Below are 18,062 nucleotides of genomic sequence, written 5' to 3'. Positions count from 1 at the left end.
CCAAAGTCAAATGGCACGTCTTCTGTCGGCTCGGCAGTCCGCTCATCTTGAAATGAATGAAAGTTGGCCTGTATATGAAGCGGCAAGAGAACTTTTCTGGAGAAAACAGCAAAGAATCCTTCGTCCAATAGTTGTTCCTAGTGGTCTGAAAATTTACACTACGGCTTGAGACTTGGTTTGAAGGTCGAAGAACTTTGCAAAGGAAATTCTTTCGCTTCGTTTCAGAATCAACTGGAATCAGCTACTACAGCTTTGTTTACGGTTGACAGCTAAGGCACCGAGCAGAACGAGAAGGAAATCTCTGTCTGGCAGGGTAAGAACGTAGACCTTTCATTGAGAACAGTTTGCCTTAAACTGAAACTAGGAAGACAGTTTATTTGGAACTGAAATTAATTCATGAGCTCGGCTGTGTGCGTTGTTCATAAGTTTACCACCCCGAATTGCCAATTTCCAATTTCCAAAATATCAGCCTAAACTTAAGTTAAGCTTAACTTCCAGAAAAGATAGTTTGTTTCAGTTTTAAACTTATTATTATGCTCTATTGCAAATATTTCTTTTTTCATATGAATTGGTCTTGATACATAATTCCACAAGTGAAGAATTTTAGCCATGGCTTTCCATGGTGTGCACGAGCGACCGCGAGCAATATGTTAGAGCTATTTGTGACGACACTAACGAACATGTTTCCATGGATTTTGTTGAGAAAACTGAATCGCCTTGCTTCAGTCTACGTTGCAGCACTCAGTAGCGAGGTCGAAGCAGGAAAATTGTAATATTTCTCATCGCTAAATTTAAGGCATGGTTTCTAACAGGAAACATAGTCCAAGGATAAGTTTGTAGTTTTCTTTGGAGTCAAAAAACGCAGATGAAACGCAATGGAGTCGTCGCCTGGCCGCAGGATTGGAGTTGATCATAATCACCTTTCTTCAGAGCAACAGAAATCTACATACCAACCAGAGTTTCAACGGCAGTAGCAAAAGTTGTTCGTCGAAGGACGAAGCCGAAGAAAATCGGCCCAAGCTGACGAATTCCACGGACAATATTCAAAATAAATGGTCATCGCGGATTGCGATGGCGGTCAGTCATACTCTGGCAGCATTGGACAGAGAACTTTGGTAACAGAATAAGGTATTGTGTTATGATGGCACTTTTTGAATTGTTCGTATATGAGCATTAATTAATAATAGCCATTTAGGCAACATTGCACCTTTGGAAAAAAAAATTAACGTACAAAACGTAATTTCGTTTCGGTTAAGACGACAAAAACAACCTCACTGCGTCTTTTGATTGTGTTCCACCTTTCACAAGACGAACGTTATATGGCAGAGAGATTTGGCCAAGCAGGGGCAGGACTTCAACTTTCTGCTCTCAATTTACTTTCACTAGCTTAATTTTAACTTTTTGGACTCTATTTCAACTATCTGCACTGCTTGACGAGCTCTAAGCAAGTCAGCATCCTGAATTTTTGCATGTATTTCGGTGCACAGGAAACTAAATCGGATTGAAATATTTCTTACGAAAGCCTACAGATTTCAACCAAGCATGCATCTTGTTACTTTTCTATAACTTCGAAATTAACCCTTTGCGTACCAAGTGGCCATATGTGGCCACTTAAATACAGGCCCCATTCGGGCGTTCTTGAAAGAGGGATTTTAGGGGCTGGAAACTAATGCTACATTTTGGTTTAGACTACACAAAGTAGTTCTTCAGTTTTTTCGAAAATTTCTTCAATCGAGCGGGTTTTTAGCGAATTTTGCGAGTTTTCTTTTAGTTAAACGTTTTGAGCGAGGTCACTTAAAAATGGCGGCTCTTCGAGATGATGCTACACTAGATTTTAGCGTTCAAAATGATGTTGAAATTCAATTTATCGACGAAGAAGACTTCCCACTTGCTAATTTAAACGAGCACCGAGCCTCTGATCAGGAATTTTACTCTGGTGCATCTGAATCAAGCTCAGAGGATTCTAGTGAAGAGTCCGCAGAGGACGAAAACGCTGAGACTGAAGTCCAATTTCCTGAAGAATGGTCAAGAACGGTCGAACGCAGAGTAGATATTGACTTCAGTGAAGAACCAGGAATACCGGTAAATGTCAACACAAGAAACCTGAAATGTTTGGATTTCTTTGAGCTCTTTTTTACACAAGAGGTATGGCAGTTGTTAGTTAGTCAAACTAATTTGTATGCAGAGCAGAAGAGAGGGCCAGCAGAAAGCTCTGCATGGTATCCAGTAACAGAAGATGAAATGAAGGCTTGGATTAGTCTTTATCTAAATATGGGGCTGGTAACTAAACCAAGTCTTAATTCTTACTGGAGCACTGATCCCATCCTAAGTTCTCCTTTCTTCCCATCTGTGATGTCCAGGACACGTTTCCTGCAAATCTTGCGGTACTTGCACTTTGCCGACAACACCCGTGCCCCCCCAAGAGATTCTGAAGATTACAATAAGCTGTACAAAATTCAGCCTTTCCTGGATTTGCTTATAGCAAGGTTTCAGGCAGTTTACACACCTGAGAGGCAACTTGCCATAGATGAGACTTTAATTAAGTTCAAAGGCAAAGTGCACTTCAGACAATTTATTCCTATAAAGCCAGGAAGATTCGGGATAAAGGCTTTCACCCTTGCAGAGTCCAGCAGTGGTTATGTAAAACAATGAGGTTCAGAGAGATTTAGGGAGGAAGGCAGTTATGTCTGTGTTGGAACCTTATCTAGATAAAGGATTCTATGCCTTCATGGACAATTATTATACATCTGTAGCCTTGTTTGAGGAGCTAGAAGTAAGGAAAACACTTGCATGTGGCACTGTAAGGTCCAACAGGGTACACTTGCCAAAGGAGATTTGTGGTGTCAAAGAAAAGGCAGTGAAAGATCTTGCAAGAGGGCAGTGTCTGTACAGGCAAAAGGGAAATTTGACTTGCGTGACATGGCGTGACAGGAAGCCAGTTAGTGTTTTAGCTACCCTTCCCACCAGCACAATTGACTCAAGCACAGTGCAGTGGTCAGTCAAAACAAACGGGAAGTGGGAAAAGAAGGAATTCAATCGACCAGGTGTAATTGACCTCTACAACACCTACATGGGTGGCGTAGATGTGTCTGACCAGAGAAGTGTTGCGTATGCTAGACTAATGAAGGGGTCAGTCTGGTATTACAAAATTTTCTTTTACATGATAGAGGTGTGTGTATCAAATGCACATATTCTCCACACCAGGTCACAAAATCATGTCAGTAAAAGAGCTCTAGAGTTTAGAATGCAACTGATCAGTGGATTAGTTCAAGGCAAGTGCTTCCAGAAGGACACAGGATTAGTGCAGACCCCTGTTCCTATCCCTGATATAAGGTTCAATCGTGATCATTTTCATTACCCTGTAAGTAACGAAACACGATCAACCTGCAAGGTGCATGTTCAGAAAGTTAAAACAATATACAGCTGTGCCATTTGTGGTGTGAGAATGTGTCCTGAGCCATGCTTTCAAAGATACCACACAATGCAAGACTATTTCTTTGAAGATGAAAGTCGAAATGGCCCCAGGCGGCTGAAAGAAGGAAGAGGGAGGCCATATCAAAGAGGGAGAAGGAGAACATTAAGAAACTAACTCTGTATCGCTTAAGAGCCTGTTTATGAGCTACTGAGGCACAAGATTAGTGGTTGTATAACCCACAGAGGAACTCTTTGTATCTTAAGAATATTTCTTATGATGTTTTTATTTTAAGAATTTTTTCCTTGTAATAGGAAGTTATAATTTGTCTTAAATTCTCCCAATTGGGGTATATTGCCCTAAAAAATATTGCTTATCCCTTGAAACATTGTAGAAAGTTGATTAGGATTGGAAATAGTTGGATTTTTTTCTTGAGAGCAAGTGATTTCAAATTTTCTTTAAAAATGTGCATAATTATGAAAATTATGCCTGTCATGACGTCACAATTTTGACATGTGTCATAATTTGTATACTTGACGTGAAAGAATATTTAATGTACTTTCTAAATATATATGGTTTTATAGGGTTTTATTGTAAAGAATGAGCTTGACAAGCATTTTTGTAATATATACTCATTTTTGGGACAAATAAATACCACCCCCCTTGGTATACAAAGGGTTAAGTACTTTTTATTAACTGACTCAGTCACTTTAAACTTGAATTTTGTACTAGTCTTGATAAAAAATAATTTTAAGAGAAAAGACGTAACTAAAGCTGGTTAAGTTCCATCGTTCCAATATCAACCTGACTTTCTGCTTTTGTTCTGACTTGTCTGTGTTCTTTCCTTGACGCTACAGTAAAATATGTATATACCGCCTCTTATGCCTGACGAGGATAAAAACTTTGGTGGCTCTTTTGGTTTGGGTTTTAGAAAGTGATGACGTCACGTAAAACGATCTGTTTGTCAGTTTTCTGTTCTGATTTGGTTGATCGTGTACCGGTTTGATCACACGCCCGAGCGCAAACGTAAATGGCATACGGAGCGATTGCTTCTGTTTTTATCCCGGCTTCGAACTCTGTCTCACCAATCATGGAACTGACAGTGAAAACTCTTCTTCTTGACTTTCTTTCGTTCCAGTGTAGTTTTGGCGCAGTTCTCGAGGAAAATAGCCAGCTAAAACTGCGATACGACGCTTCTCGAAACAGGCTATTTCTGAAGTAATAAATCCACGGGTTGATCGCGGATGATGTAAACGAAATTGCCTCGATCCAGGGCCACACTACAAAAGAAAATCTATGATCGAGACACTTGTCTTTGCCTGCGAAATGATGCACAACAGGAAGGACGACACAGGGCATCCATGAAACGATGAAAACACCTAGCACGAACCCAGTCGTTTTGACAGCCTTATAACTTTGTTTAGCAAGGGCTGTAGTGTTCTGGTCTATGTTTCGAGCAGTTTCTCTTGTTATTCTCCTAGATTGCTCTCTGGCGGTCTTGAAAATCCAAAAATAGCAAAAGGTGACAACACTTATTGGAAGCACAAATATTATAAATGTTAACGACAACCACAGTATCGCATCATTTGCTGGATTATTTACCGACAAAATCCTCGAAAAAGGAAGAAAGAATGAAATTAACCACACCATGAAAATCGCGGTGTAACATTTGTTCAAAGGTAAAATGTCTTGATAACGGCAAGGAAAGCGAATGGCAATAAATCTGTCAACAGAAGCACAACACAAGTTAAACACTGTGGCAGCTGTTGTGTGAATCCACAGCATATCCAAAATGCTGTTTAAAATTTGGCTTTCGGATGGCTGAATCCAACATCTGATGGCTATCCAGGTAGGGTCTATGACAAGCCCCACGATAAAGTCTGCTACGCACAACGAGGCTAAAAATCGGTTTGAAATTGTTCGTAAAGACTCGTTTTTGTAAAACAACCACAGCACCACTGCATTTCCAATGACAGCTGCTAAACCAGAGGAGGCGAACCACAACGAGAGAACGATGGATGCTGCACTGCTCAGTCGCTCGTTGACGCAGCTGGTATTCATTTTTGGCCAGTCTACAAGAAAAGCAGAATACAAAAACTAATTTTGAATGTTATTCGAATGACTTGCAAGAGGTTGTTGCGACTGAAATGTCCTGAAGGATGCTATTTTTTCATAAACTGAACAACGTTTTGCAGGCAGGTGGGTTCTCTTTTTGACAGAACTTCTAATAAATTTAGCCTCTTTATTAACACTTCAGGGACGCAAACAGAGAACTCCATGAAGTAGTTTTGTCAATCACAAATGAAGCTGTTAGTACAAAACTGATAGCAAACATGGAAAGAACGTTATTAAATTAGCAAGCTGTCGACTTTTAGGCCGCCGTTTTTACAATGTAAATGAGAGTTTTTACGTTGCTCAAAGTTTGAAAACTTAAAGAAAAATGTTTCCTCAAACGCCAGAACTCACCGTAGAATCAGATACCAGCCAGCGGCGTTGACTACACCGTAGAAAATTTGAAAACGCAGCCCTATTTCTACGGTTCGACCTACCGTCCTCACTAATCCGTCACGAAAACGGAGCGTTTCGAAAATAGTGTTCAAACCAGAGGAGTTTGAAAACACCGGCTTTGCGTTTCTGTGTAAATATATCAAACACGAATTACCGCGTTTGACAACATTTTCAAATACCGAGAAGAGAGTTGAAATAGACGACAAACCGATCTGTTATCATAACTATATGAATGCTGGGGTAATTTTTATCAGCGACTTACTGTATTCTCGGAACAATGTTGAATCCTTTAACATGGCAAAGGACAAAGGACTAATAGGCTCAAATTACTTGACGTAGTCTGCTGTTCGTTGCTCTGTGCCAAAGCATTTAAGGAATCTCATCGTCGATAGAAACGTTTTAAATACACTTGAGTTAAAATGTGGTAACAAAGATTTTGATCCTCTCTCGAGCAAGAGTAGAAACTTTTATGCTTTTCTTATTCAAGAAAAAGCCAAACATTCAAGAGGGTTCTCTAAACTAACGTCAGATTTTAACCTAAGTGAAGAAGAGACTCGAAAAGCGTTTGTACTGGCAAAATCAGTTGCTCTTGAAGCAGTTGTACAATGTTTTCAGTTCAAAATTTTAAACGACATTTCGTTTTTGAATACCCGATTAGCAAAAATCGGAAGGATTCAAAGTGATCTTTGTACGTTTTGTCAGACCTCTCGAGAAACATTAGAACATTTCTTTTATCGATGCTCCTTCTCAACAGAATTTTGGACTAAATTTGAAAACTTTTGGTTGACAGTAACCAGGGAGCAAATAAAACTGGAATATATTAACATTATATTAGGAATATTAGATCAGAGATCTAACCTGCTCAACTACTTTATCATTTTAGGTAAAATTTATCTATGGAATTGTCGCAAAAATAAACAAATCCCTCTCTTTTTGCCTTTCGAAGATGTGGTCAAGAGAAAATACGAAATTGAAAAGCTTATAGCCTCTCAAAACATCTTAAGCTTAAAACATTTTCAGGCAAAATGGAACCTAGTTTTGAATAACAATCCAATTTTTTTTTGTAAAGGAGTAAGTGCTACTTGTAAATTATGTAAATTTATATGTACATTCATGATAATTCAAATAGCTGTATTGTAATTTCATATAAAGTATCTTGTAATTGTGTAATTAGAGTACAATGTAGAGTAAGATTCGTATTATCAGTTGTGTAGGCAGAGCATCTGTAGTAGTTGTTGTGTGTAATCGTAGTGTTAGTAGTAATCGTAGTGTAAGTAGCGGTCGTATTGTAAGTAAGGTCACTAGTGGCGTAAGTGATATTAGTATTGTAAGTAATGTAAGTATTGTAGATAATGTTAGTATTGTAAGAAGTCTTAGTAGTGTAAGTAATGCTAGTATTGTATGCAATAGTAAAAAAAAAAAAAGAGAAGAGAGTTGAAAACACGACGCGTAGCGGAGTATTTTTTGACGAATTTCGAGGTGTTTGGAAAGGTGGTCAAACGCTGTCTTGAGTGCTTGATATATCTATTCAATCGAAACTAAAACTAAGGAAAAAACAGAATTATAAAATCGTAAAAATCTATGCCAATATAGATCATATATCCAAACACCGTCGCGGTCATGATTTCCTTTGTTTAAACTTGATAAATTATTAATGAGTTTGAGAAGTGGACGGAAAACATTTTGAAAACGGAGTTTTTCGAAAATAATGGAGTCACGACAATCATGTGATTTTCCTGTCCAATTTTTCCTCAGACGCAAATCCAAAATGACCGGTAATTTGTTGCGTTTTCACATTTTTCCGGCGTAGTGTGGACGGAAAACGTTTAATGCGTTTTCAGAGTGAAAACAGTGTTTTCACATTTTTCCATCGTAGTGTGGACGAGGCCCCGGAGCGACGACCAAAGTCGCACACTCTCGGGAGTGTATGACTAGAAGAGAGAGCCGAAATAGACGAAGCTTTACGGACGCCATTGCTTATGATTTTGCGTCAATAGTATATCGCATAGCGTTGCGTAGAGAAGGCATCATGAACGAACAAATGGATGCTAGTGGGTATTATGAGGCAAGGAGGGCAGTTGAGGTTTGATGTGAAACAAACGATGATAGAGAGATTTTGATTTAGAACGATAAAGTAAAACGGCCTTCATGTGGCAAACTAAAGTTGACAAACTCGTTTGGCAAATTTAAGTTGGTGTGCATGAATGGTACAAAAACAGTGGGCAAACACGTTGGCAAACTATTGTTGACAAGTACAACTTGCCTCTATTCTCGCCAACAATTTTCACCAATTTTTTTGTGATGGTAAACACGTATTTCAACCAATCAACAAAATGGCAGACGAACGTGAGGCCACTTTTAAATTTATCGAAGACGTTCACATTTGTCCTGCTGTGTGGGACGTTTCTTCTCAGTGCAGCGTACAAAAATACAGATAGAAAAATAAAAACAACAACACATAACAGTTATCTCGTTCCCACGTTTCGTAGGCATCATGGGAACTGGGAAGCATTTAATTAGTGAGGCCACATCAAGTAAAGGGTAAAATAATTCCCAAGACCCGCCATGAACTCAATCTGAATCTTACATAATAACTGCTCGAATTTTTGTCATTCCTCCTTTATCAGTTTTACTGATCGCTAGGGATTGGAGACAAATTAAATGGAAAACAAAATATACAATATACGAGTTAAAGCGCGCTATTTCGAACTCTCAGAGGGAAACGAAAAATACTGTAGTTCGAAATAGCCGATAGTAAATGACTGAAGAACAAATCCGAGGGAAACGGTTCTTTAATTCGAAATTCTAAATAATCGAGTTTGAATTAGCGGGGTCCAACTGTATTTAGATAAGAAAACAATTTCAATAAAAGCCACTAACAAGTCTTTACTAGGTTGGGAAACACCAGATACTTTGCGACTTAATTCAGTTTCAAATTACCAGCTAGGAGGAAAACAACTCAATTATTCGCTAAAATTAATAACAGTCCAACTTTCTGAATCGGGCCAATTATAAGAAAGTTGATCAATTAAGACACTAACCGAGAACAATGGCTGGTGATTGTTTTCTTCAACAGACCAATGACGTTGAAACAACCAGACGATACTTCTAGAAATTTGTCCCTGTGAAAAATTAAAACTGACAGGCTTTCAGCGGGTTTGTTCACTTTAAAAGACAACATTCCTGTCAGTAAGATTACATAGAAAGCTTTCAACACTCTACATCTTAAACGATTTTGTTTTGGCTTTTTGCGTGTCGTTGACTAACCTAACATGAACATTAGCTGCTTGAACGAAGCGCTAAGCGGTGCCTCATCCATCGTTCTCTCATTGTGGTTCGCCTCCTCTGGTTTAGCAGCTGTCATTGGAAATGCAGTGGTGCTGTGGTTGTTCTACAAAAACGAGTCTTTACGAACAATCTCAAACCGGTTTTTAGCCTCGTTGTGCGTAGCAGACTTTACCGTGGGGCTTGTTATAGACTCTACCTGGATAGCCATCAGATGTTGGATTCAGCCGCCAAGAGCCCACATATTGAGACAAGTTATAAACTTGTTCTGGATTCACACAACTGCCGCCACAGTGTTCAACTTATGTTGTGTTTCTGTAGACCGATTTATTGCTATTCGCTTTCCTTTTCGTTATCAGGACATTATAACCAAGCAAAGATGTTACGCAGTGCTTATAATGGTGTGGTTATACTCCCTGTTTGTACCTTTCTCCAGGATTTTGGTTGATAATCGGACCAACATTGAAAAACTGTGGTTTTCTTTAACATTTATAACATTTGTGCTTCCATTAAGTGTTGTCACTTTGTGCTATTTTTGGATTTTCAAAATCGCGAGGAAGCAATCTAGAAGAATAAAAAGGGAAAATCTGCAAAACTCTCAGGAAGACAGTTTTACAGTTGAAGCTATACAAAATCATAAAGCCATCAAAACCATTGGTTTTGTGTTGGGTGTTTTTATTGTTTGATGGATGCCTTCTTTAGTGGTTTCAGTTGTTGATTATGTAACAGCAGGCGACAAGTGCGTTGATCATAGACTGGTCTATGTTGTGTGGCCCTGGATTGAAGCAATCGCGTTTACATCATCAGCGATCAACCCGTGGATTTACTGTTTCCGAAATGGAGAGTTTCGCGAAGCTTTACGCCTGAATTTGCATCCTTGTCCATGCCTTCACTCAAGAACTTCGCCTGAACGTACAATAGAGTCAGATAGGCATAAGAGTGTGCAAATTGCAAACGCCTCTTTCCAGTTGAGGCAGTCAACTGTGAGATCAGAGACAGAGCACTGTGGACGATTCAAATGATACACGTTCACACATGCTTTATTTAATAAGCAGTAGGTTTGAGTTAAGGCAGCCAAACTTGATGTTAGGTTTAACGTCAGGTTAGGGTTAGGGTTAGGGATATCGCGGGAAGTATAAACCTAATACGCCAGATTATGTTCGAGGGGAACTCTCATTTTTCAATCTAATTTCAAATCGCGTTAAGACATGTTAAACATCTTGGGATATTTTCCTGCCATACGCGACAATCTTTACCTCGGTAAGTCCGAGTTGGCTCGCAAGGAGGGAAAGCGAGCGAGGGCCGGAGCAAGCGACTTCAGACCATCTGGGAATCAGAACAACAAGTTTTGGATTTGATTTTACTACATAAGAAATTCGAGTCAAAAACTTATTTAGTAAATTTATCGCGTGCAATAAAGTTGTAATCGTCTCAAACAGCCAGTGAACCAGACGTGGGATAGGGATGAAAAAAATTGAAACACCAGACTCTCTAAGCTCATGTAACTAAATGTGAGCAAATGCACTTACCTCAGTGCATATTATGTATATGCTTACTGGCTACGTTTAAGTTTTTCTTCACCTTCCACGCAAATAAATTCAAACATATGCATTTTTCTGTCATAGGTACGAGCAAAGATAATCAATACTTTTAAGTCAAGTTGGAGAGTAATTTGACGCCGACATCAAATTGCATCCATTTTAAACAAGAAGTACTACTTTACTCTTTCATTTACATTTATAATGTGTAAAAAACGTTCAACTTGATATACAGGATATGGAATTCTAGGGCTTATCCTGAGAGTAAAGAGTTACGTTTCCATGTTTGCATTTAGTTCTGTAAAGACGATCAAGCTGACCAATCCTTTGAAGTTGTGTTGAAACACATTACCTTTCGATTACCTCGTTGTTTTAAAATATCTTTCTTTGAAAACCTCTGAACAAAGTCAATGACTCACATCGAAGCAAAATTCCATGTTTCCTCCTGGTAGGAATCTCGGCAGTTGCTTTGTGAAATTATCCCTATCTTTCATCTCAGAAAATCAACTCTAGAGACAGCTTCAGTATAGTTCAAGTTTTTCCCTTTTTAGTTAGCCTCCAAGTTGCTATTTTGTATGAGTTAAGACGCAAATTACAAATAATGTCTTGGAAGTAGAAGTGTGTGTCGTTTAGTTTCTTAGTGTTCCATATGGACCGATGATTGTTGCAAGGCATTGTGGTAAAACCTGAACATGTGGAACTGTGGTATAAAACGAATTCATGAATTTTGGTCCAAACTGAAAACTGGTAAAATCGAGTCCTTCATTTCCATTATCTCCTAATAGTATAACTGCTGCTTTGTTCTCTGCACTCGGTGCGTAGCGAAAACGGCTCTGACTAAAACGCTGCTGATCAGTCTAAGGCATCCATGATCACCCATGCTTGACAAGCGCGCCGGCTACTTTCCAGAGAAGATATAGTCCTCCGTACATAATTTAACGGCAAACTGCTTACCGGTAAACAACATTTAACGTTTGTTACAAAGCATAATTAGGCCAGCAGTCCATCTTTAAAAGGTTCCGTTTTGCTAAAGTCGTCCCGCTCAATACATTTCATCATGGTTAATTTGACCTTATATTCTCTGTGGCAAGCCGGCCGGCAGAGTTATAGAGGCGCCATCAATGATGACCGAAGGATTGGTAATTCCAAACTGGCCGCAAATAGATGGTGAGTTCTTTGTTTCTTGAGAAATTGCGGGAATGGATGATCCCAAGATAACAAATCTGTAGCACAAAACTGAAATCATGTAATTTGAAGGTTGTTCTTGAAGTAGTTTATCTGTTCTATCGGAACAAAATTTTTTTAGAGAAACGACGTTCTATTTTCTCCTAATGCGATCTGCATTATTAATATCTGCAATATTATTATGACTGCGTGGAAAAATTTAAGAACTTCTTTAGAAATTGTCGCGGAAATCAAAAGCGGTTAATCGATTTTAAACAATCTAAAACGCGATGCCTTGTCAATGGCTGACCGATCACTACAGAAGTGAGTCGTCCTTAATTTCTTATTCATTTAATCTATTCATACCTATTAAGAGTTCCAATTCTTCCAACGCCCCCCTCACTGGCAGACAAAACACTCCAGTGAACAAGCAATTCGTGTGCTGATGGCAGATGGCAGATGCAGACTTTTATTAGAGCGCGGTTTCTTCAAAGTGTTTTGTATGTTTACTAAAAAGTCTAAAAAGAACCGACATACATTGTTTTCAACATTTTGATTGGTCTTTTTTTTTATTCCAAGAGGTTCAAGTATTGGCGCAGTAATTTATTTGTGCGGTTAATTGAGTCGATCCTCACCTGTGGGTAATCTTACGCTGAATAAAGTTTAGATTCACCTGGTATTTGATGACAAAGAAAATGTTACTGGTCTACTTGTGAGTGACTTAAGAAAACTAGTTGTCTTACCTGAATATTACGCGATTTCTTCATAGATCAAATAAGTAGTGGTGTGCCTTGTGATTTTTTTTAACTCGTTCCTATAAAGAAAAATATTCGTTCCTGTTTTCTTCTGATCAGTGTATCAAATGGATTACTGAAAATTCAAGGAGACGAAGAGAATAAAATATACTGTGTTCATACGGGTTATTGGGGGAATGGTAATTATGTATATTATGTTGCGATGCCTTAACTACACTGAGTAAATTGAAGTTTGAAATATTATATACCATTTGTTTCGAGGATCGTCGCCATCGCTTTGGCACCAGCTAAAAGGACATTTCAATTTCGTCGTAATATTTATCAAGTTTTCATCTAAAGCCTGCGTTGGCTTTTACTCCAATTTATTTAACATCTACAGTTGACGCGAGTTAATCTTTTTCTTAGTCCTCCTCGAGTGAGCACAGCAATCACTTTCTATGAAACAAACTTGTAAAAAATATCTATTAAGCCTCAGTCTTGCAAGTTAATTTATACTAAGGATTTAAGAACACCCCTCATGCCCAAATTCAATGATGGACAAGAATGGTGTGTTTTAGTTTAAGCGCGAGTCATCGGTTCGGAGAGAGAAGTAGTTATATTTCACATTTTATATTCAAACCAGGATTGTAGATTGTTCGGTCGGTAGCTCAACTAGCAATTCCCCAATAACGAATCGAACAATACTTAGACAGCCTTAAGAGCGGATTTCATTTCAGTGTGGAAAAGTAATTGGTTTCGCATCATTACCCTACACGATTGGCTACATGTAATTACTCTGACTTTTGATTGGTTCACTGTGTTGTCTGTGCGCTTTGTGACTAGCTAGAGTGATTACTTTGGTTTTGGTCTTACGACAATTGTAACCCGCTCTATATGACTGTGTACACATCGCATGTCATCGAGAGAATAGGTAACTTGACAAGGATTTAAAACGAAATGAATTTTTTAATTAATTTCCAGACGACAAATACAATATAGTTTTTCTCTAATTTCTATTTGAATCCAGGGTAACCCACGGCGGTCGACACTCAAAATTGCAGTGCAAAACTTCGCGAAACTCTCCATTTCGGAAACAGTAAATCCACGGGTTGATCGCCGATGATGTAAGCGCGATTGCCTCAATCCAGGGCCACACAACATAGGCCAGTTTATGATCAACGCACTTGTCGCTTGCTGTCACATAATCTACAACTGAAACCACTATAGAAGGCATCCATGAAACAATAAAAACACCCAACACAAAACCAATAGTTTTGATAGCTTTGTAATTTTGCATAGCACGAACAGGAGCGTTCATTTTGTTGGAGTTTTGAAGATTTTCTCTTTTTATTCTGCTTGCTTGTTTTCTGGCGGCTTTAAAAATGGCGAAATAGCACAAGGTGACAACCGTTATTGGAAGTACGAAAGTAATAAATGTTAAAGAAAACCACAGGCTTTCAATGTTAGTCCGATTATCTACCAAAATCCTGGACAAAGGAAGAAACACTGAGATCAACCACACTATTATAATCACTGCGTAACATCTTTGCTTGGTCATAATGTCCTGATAACGAAAAGGAAAGCGAATGACAATAAATCGGTCTACAGAAACACAGCAGAGGTTAAACACTGTAGCGGCAGTTGTGTGAATCCACAGCAAGTTTATAACTTGTTTCAAAATGTGAGTTCTTTGAGGCTGAGTGGCAAATCGGATGGCTATCCAGACAGGGTCTATGACAAGCCCCACTAGAAAGTCTGCTACGCACAAGGAGGCCAAAAAGCGGTTTGAAATTGTTCGTAAAGGCTCGTTTTTGTAGAACAACCACAGCACCACTGCATTTCCAATGACAGCTGCTAAACCAGACAAACAGAGCCATAGTGAGAGAATGGTGGATGCCGCAATGCTCAGTCGCTCGTTGAGACAGCTCATATTCATGTTTGGTTAGTCTGCGAGAAAGAAAAGCCAGAAGTGGTCGAAGTTTGCCAATCCCGCGAACGCCACTCTTACAAATAGATTTAAGTGTAAGATAGAAATATTATTTTTTTGTCCGTAACGGCGAACAAACAATCTTACCATTTACATTGCTTGTTTTTTTTTTCATAGTATGCAGTTTCCTTAAAGCCATTGGCCTGTCAGCGAAAAGGATCCCCATCCATTGTTCTGAATTAACGATGTGATTGGTCAACTTCTCTGTTTTGAAGTAACTCGACTCAAATAGCCGCATTTTGATTTATGTCTACGGCTGTTTCGTGATGCTGGCTGACTAAAACTTCGAAACATCTGGCATTTGACTACATACTGTGAAATAACTTGTCGGCGGCTTTAAGTAAAATGGTTTTGTATAATTCACAGGTTAATATAATGCTAGCGGGTGCAAATCAGTTCGTTTAACTTTTTACTGACGTGTTGTGGACTAACCAAATAGTTAACAAGCGGTTGAAAACAAGCCAGACAGTTTTTGCTTATAGAGATGCTCAGAGAATTATTGTTATGTTGGCGTAAAAAGATCCCCAAATTAAAGTGAAAACGACGCCAAAAATTATATTAAAATGCGAAAGAAAAGTAAGATTTGGCCTGCACCTATGACTCTTATTGGCGGGGCTGGCTGAAACAAGGTGTTTCATAGAAATTTCGGCCCTCTGGTTTTATTCTAGAAGTGACTCAGTTAAATGACGCATTAAACTTAAAAATTATCTCTTTAATGGACAATGTTTGGAATTATTTCTAAAGAAACAACGTAGCTCCTCATTCGAGGAGTTATTACTTATTTCGACGATTTGGAAATGAGGCTCGTTCTGTGGTCACTGATGACTAGGCTAAAAACTTGACTGGTCGGCTTGTCACAGGGAACATAAATGGCAAATTAATTATTTGGCAAAAATAATTCAGGGATAAATGTTTTGGGCCCCTGATCGGTCTGAATTTTGTAATATGGACTGTTCATGGATTATTTTTGCTTAATTACGTCTCAAAAACATTGTAGAAAAGAAAACATCTTGCTGTTAAGAAGAAAGCTGTTTCTTCGTGTTTGCCTGACCAATAATTGCGAGAGATGTCTTTGAATTAATTGGTCAGCAAAGATAAAACAAAAACAATACAAACAAAAAAAAAAACGAAAAAGGTGTCCTGATAAAATCTTCGAGCAAGGATCTTGTACGACACGTAACTCAACCAAAACTTGTAATTTCAGGAGCATTAAGCAGCGTAAAACACAAGTTTTTAAAACAAAGCTAGTTTTAGACGAATGAAATGAAACGAATCATTAATTTACATACAAGACGTACAATATCGTTTGAATCCTGTGCCGGAGATTGAGACACGGGATTTTTCACCTGAATGGAATATTTCATTTATTTTACAGACACCAAATACATTTAAGCATCGGAACTTTGTCTCGTATCTGATGCCTGGCTAGCATAAACCACAGCGCAAGAAATTTTACTCATATCTGATTTCAGACTGAGATCTGCTGGATCTCCTGAGAAAAGACATGAACACAGATGACAATTGAGGCGTAATGTATCTCGAAACTCTCCATTTCGGAAACAGTAAATCCACGGGTTGATCGCTGATGATGTAAATGCGATTGCCTCAATCCAGGGCCACACAACATAGGCCAGTTTATGATCAACGCACTTGTCGCTTGCTGTAACATAATCCACAACTGAAACCACTAAAGAAGGCATCCATGAAACAATAAAAACACCCAACACAAAACCAATGGTTTTGATAGCTTTGTAATTTTGGGTGTTTTGCAGAGTAATGCTTTCGTGGAAGTTGCGATGACTGTCCCTTCGTATCTTTCTGGATTGTTTTCTGGCGGCTTTGAAAATCCAGAAATAGCACAAAGTGACAACAGTTAATGGAAGAACGAAAACTATAAATGTTAAGGAAAACCACAGTTTTTCAACGTTGGTCCGATTATCAACCAAAATCCTGGAGAAGGGAAGAAACAGTGAGATTAACCACACCATTATAATCACTGCGTAACATCTTTGCCTGGTTATAATGTCCTGATAACGAAAAGGAAAGCGAATGGCAATAAATCGGTCAACGGAAACACAACATAGGTTAAACACTGTAGCAGCAGTTGTGTGAATCCACAGCAAGTTTATAACTTGCTTCAAAATGTGAGCTCTTTGAGGCTGAGTGGCAAATCGAATGGCTATCCAGACAGGGTCTATAACAAGCCCCACTAGAAAGTCTGCTACGCACAACGAAGCTAAAAAGCGGTTTGAAATTGTTCGTAAAGGCTCGTTTTTGTAGAACAACCACAGCACCACTGCATTTCCAATGACAGCTGCTAAACCAGAGGAGGCGAACCACAACGAGAGAACGATGGATACCGCACTGCTCAGTCGTTCGTTGAGGCAGCTCACATTCATGGTTGATAACTTAACTAAACCAACAGCCTATTGTTCAGAAAATGATTGTGAAGAGTCTTCAAAGTTTGCCAATCTTTTCTATACCGCTCTTACCAGAAAATAAAGACATCCATTATCCTTTTCGTTTTAACTTGACGAACCCACAGAAAGCTTGCTTTATTATTTTTAGAAAGCATTTCATTTGTCGAAAACTATCGCCATCTATTGCTCTCAGTTGACGTTTTAATTGGCCAACTTTCTTCCAATTGGCTCGGTTCAAGGACTCGTACCCTCGTTTATTTTATGAATTATTTTGTGAATAATCCACTTAGTGGGTAATTTGAGGCTGAATAAAATCTCCTAACACCTGGCATTTGACTGTATATCGACAATACAGTTGTCTGGGCCTTTTGGAAATAGTTTCTAAGCAGTAAATACATCATTTTTCACCCGGGCGTGGGGGGGGGGGGGGGGTGGGTACAATACATACTGGGCGCAGCGGGGTCCGTAAAAAAACGACGTAGGGCCAATATTTCCCAGTAAATCTCTTGGAAGCTAAGTTAGTGAGTAGTTTATTATCTGGCACGAAAACAACAACAACAACAACAAAAAAAACATACTCGGCTTATGATGGAAACGGTCCGTATGGGAAAATCCCGACCTTGAAAGAGCCAATCAGAACGTTCAGATTTACCCCAAGTCTGCTTTGTCATATAATATATAATTAACAATTATTGGACGAATTTGAGCAAAATATCGTGATTTGTCAGTGGCGAGCAGATCAATTATTTGCCAAAGCCTTAGGCTTAGCCAAATTGTTGATCTTCGAGACACTGACAAATCGCGATATTTTGTGATAACCAATTTCAATAATTGTTTTAACATTCGATTAAATAGTTTGTTTTCATATTTAAGTCACTCCTTGACAATTCAGGGAAGCGATCTGCCATTTTTCGCGCAAGAGCGCCACAAGAGTGTGGTCACAATGACGCAGAATTTGTTGCAAAACACATTTACACGGTCTTACGCGATCGTGATTAAAACACCATACGAGTA

The 18,062-nt window shown here is 38.8% G+C and overlaps 3 protein-coding genes and 1 pseudogene across 3 annotated transcripts; 1 reads left to right on the top strand and 3 right to left on the bottom strand.

Annotated features, from left to right (window-relative positions):
- Positions 1-4,241: 4,241 nt before the first annotated feature.
- LOC110043420 (trace amine-associated receptor 7a-like) lies at positions 4,242-5,609 on the bottom strand. The gene has a single exon (XM_020748870.2). It carries the CDS (start codon positions 5,471-5,473, stop codon positions 4,340-4,342), a length of 1,134 nt encoding a protein of 377 aa, XP_020604529.2. The 5' UTR covers positions 5,474-5,609; the 3' UTR covers positions 4,242-4,339.
- A 3,461-nt stretch (positions 5,610-9,070) lies between these two features.
- Positions 9,071-11,436, top strand: LOC149104045 (beta-2 adrenergic receptor-like; annotated as a pseudogene).
- A 2,096-nt stretch (positions 11,437-13,532) lies between these two features.
- On the bottom strand, positions 13,533-14,711 carry LOC110043465 (beta-2 adrenergic receptor-like). The gene has a single exon (XM_020748910.2). The coding sequence runs from the start codon at positions 14,575-14,577 to the stop codon at positions 13,648-13,650; it is 930 nt and encodes a 309-aa protein (XP_020604569.1). The 5' UTR covers positions 14,578-14,711; the 3' UTR covers positions 13,533-13,647.
- A 505-nt stretch (positions 14,712-15,216) lies between these two features.
- On the bottom strand, positions 15,217-17,165 carry LOC149104044 (beta-2 adrenergic receptor-like). Its single transcript, XM_089274053.1, has one exon. It carries the CDS (start codon positions 17,025-17,027, stop codon positions 16,017-16,019), a length of 1,011 nt encoding a protein of 336 aa, XP_089130179.1. The 5' UTR covers positions 17,028-17,165; the 3' UTR covers positions 15,217-16,016.
- Between the last annotated feature and the right edge of the window lie 897 nt (positions 17,166-18,062).

This window comes from Orbicella faveolata, unplaced genomic scaffold (genome assembly GCF_042242905.1).
Source record: "Orbicella faveolata isolate gen_17 unplaced genomic scaffold, um_ofav_v1 contig_35, whole genome shotgun sequence".
Lineage (NCBI taxonomy): Eukaryota > Metazoa > Cnidaria > Anthozoa > Scleractinia > Merulinidae > Orbicella > Orbicella faveolata.
The sequence above is the reverse complement of the archived record's forward strand: the minus strand, read 5'-3'. Positions and strand labels throughout refer to the sequence as shown.

Bases quoted from the DNA above. Each gene is read 5' to 3' on its own strand.
- LOC110043420 (XM_020748870.2), bottom strand. From the start codon at position 5,473: ATGAATACCAGCTGCGTCAACGAGCGACTGAGCAGTGCAGCATCCATC.
- LOC110043465 (XM_020748910.2), bottom strand. From the start codon at position 14,577: ATGAATATGAGCTGTCTCAACGAGCGACTGAGCATTGCGGCATCCACC.
- LOC149104044 (XM_089274053.1), bottom strand. From the start codon at position 17,027: ATGAATGTGAGCTGCCTCAACGAACGACTGAGCAGTGCGGTATCCATC.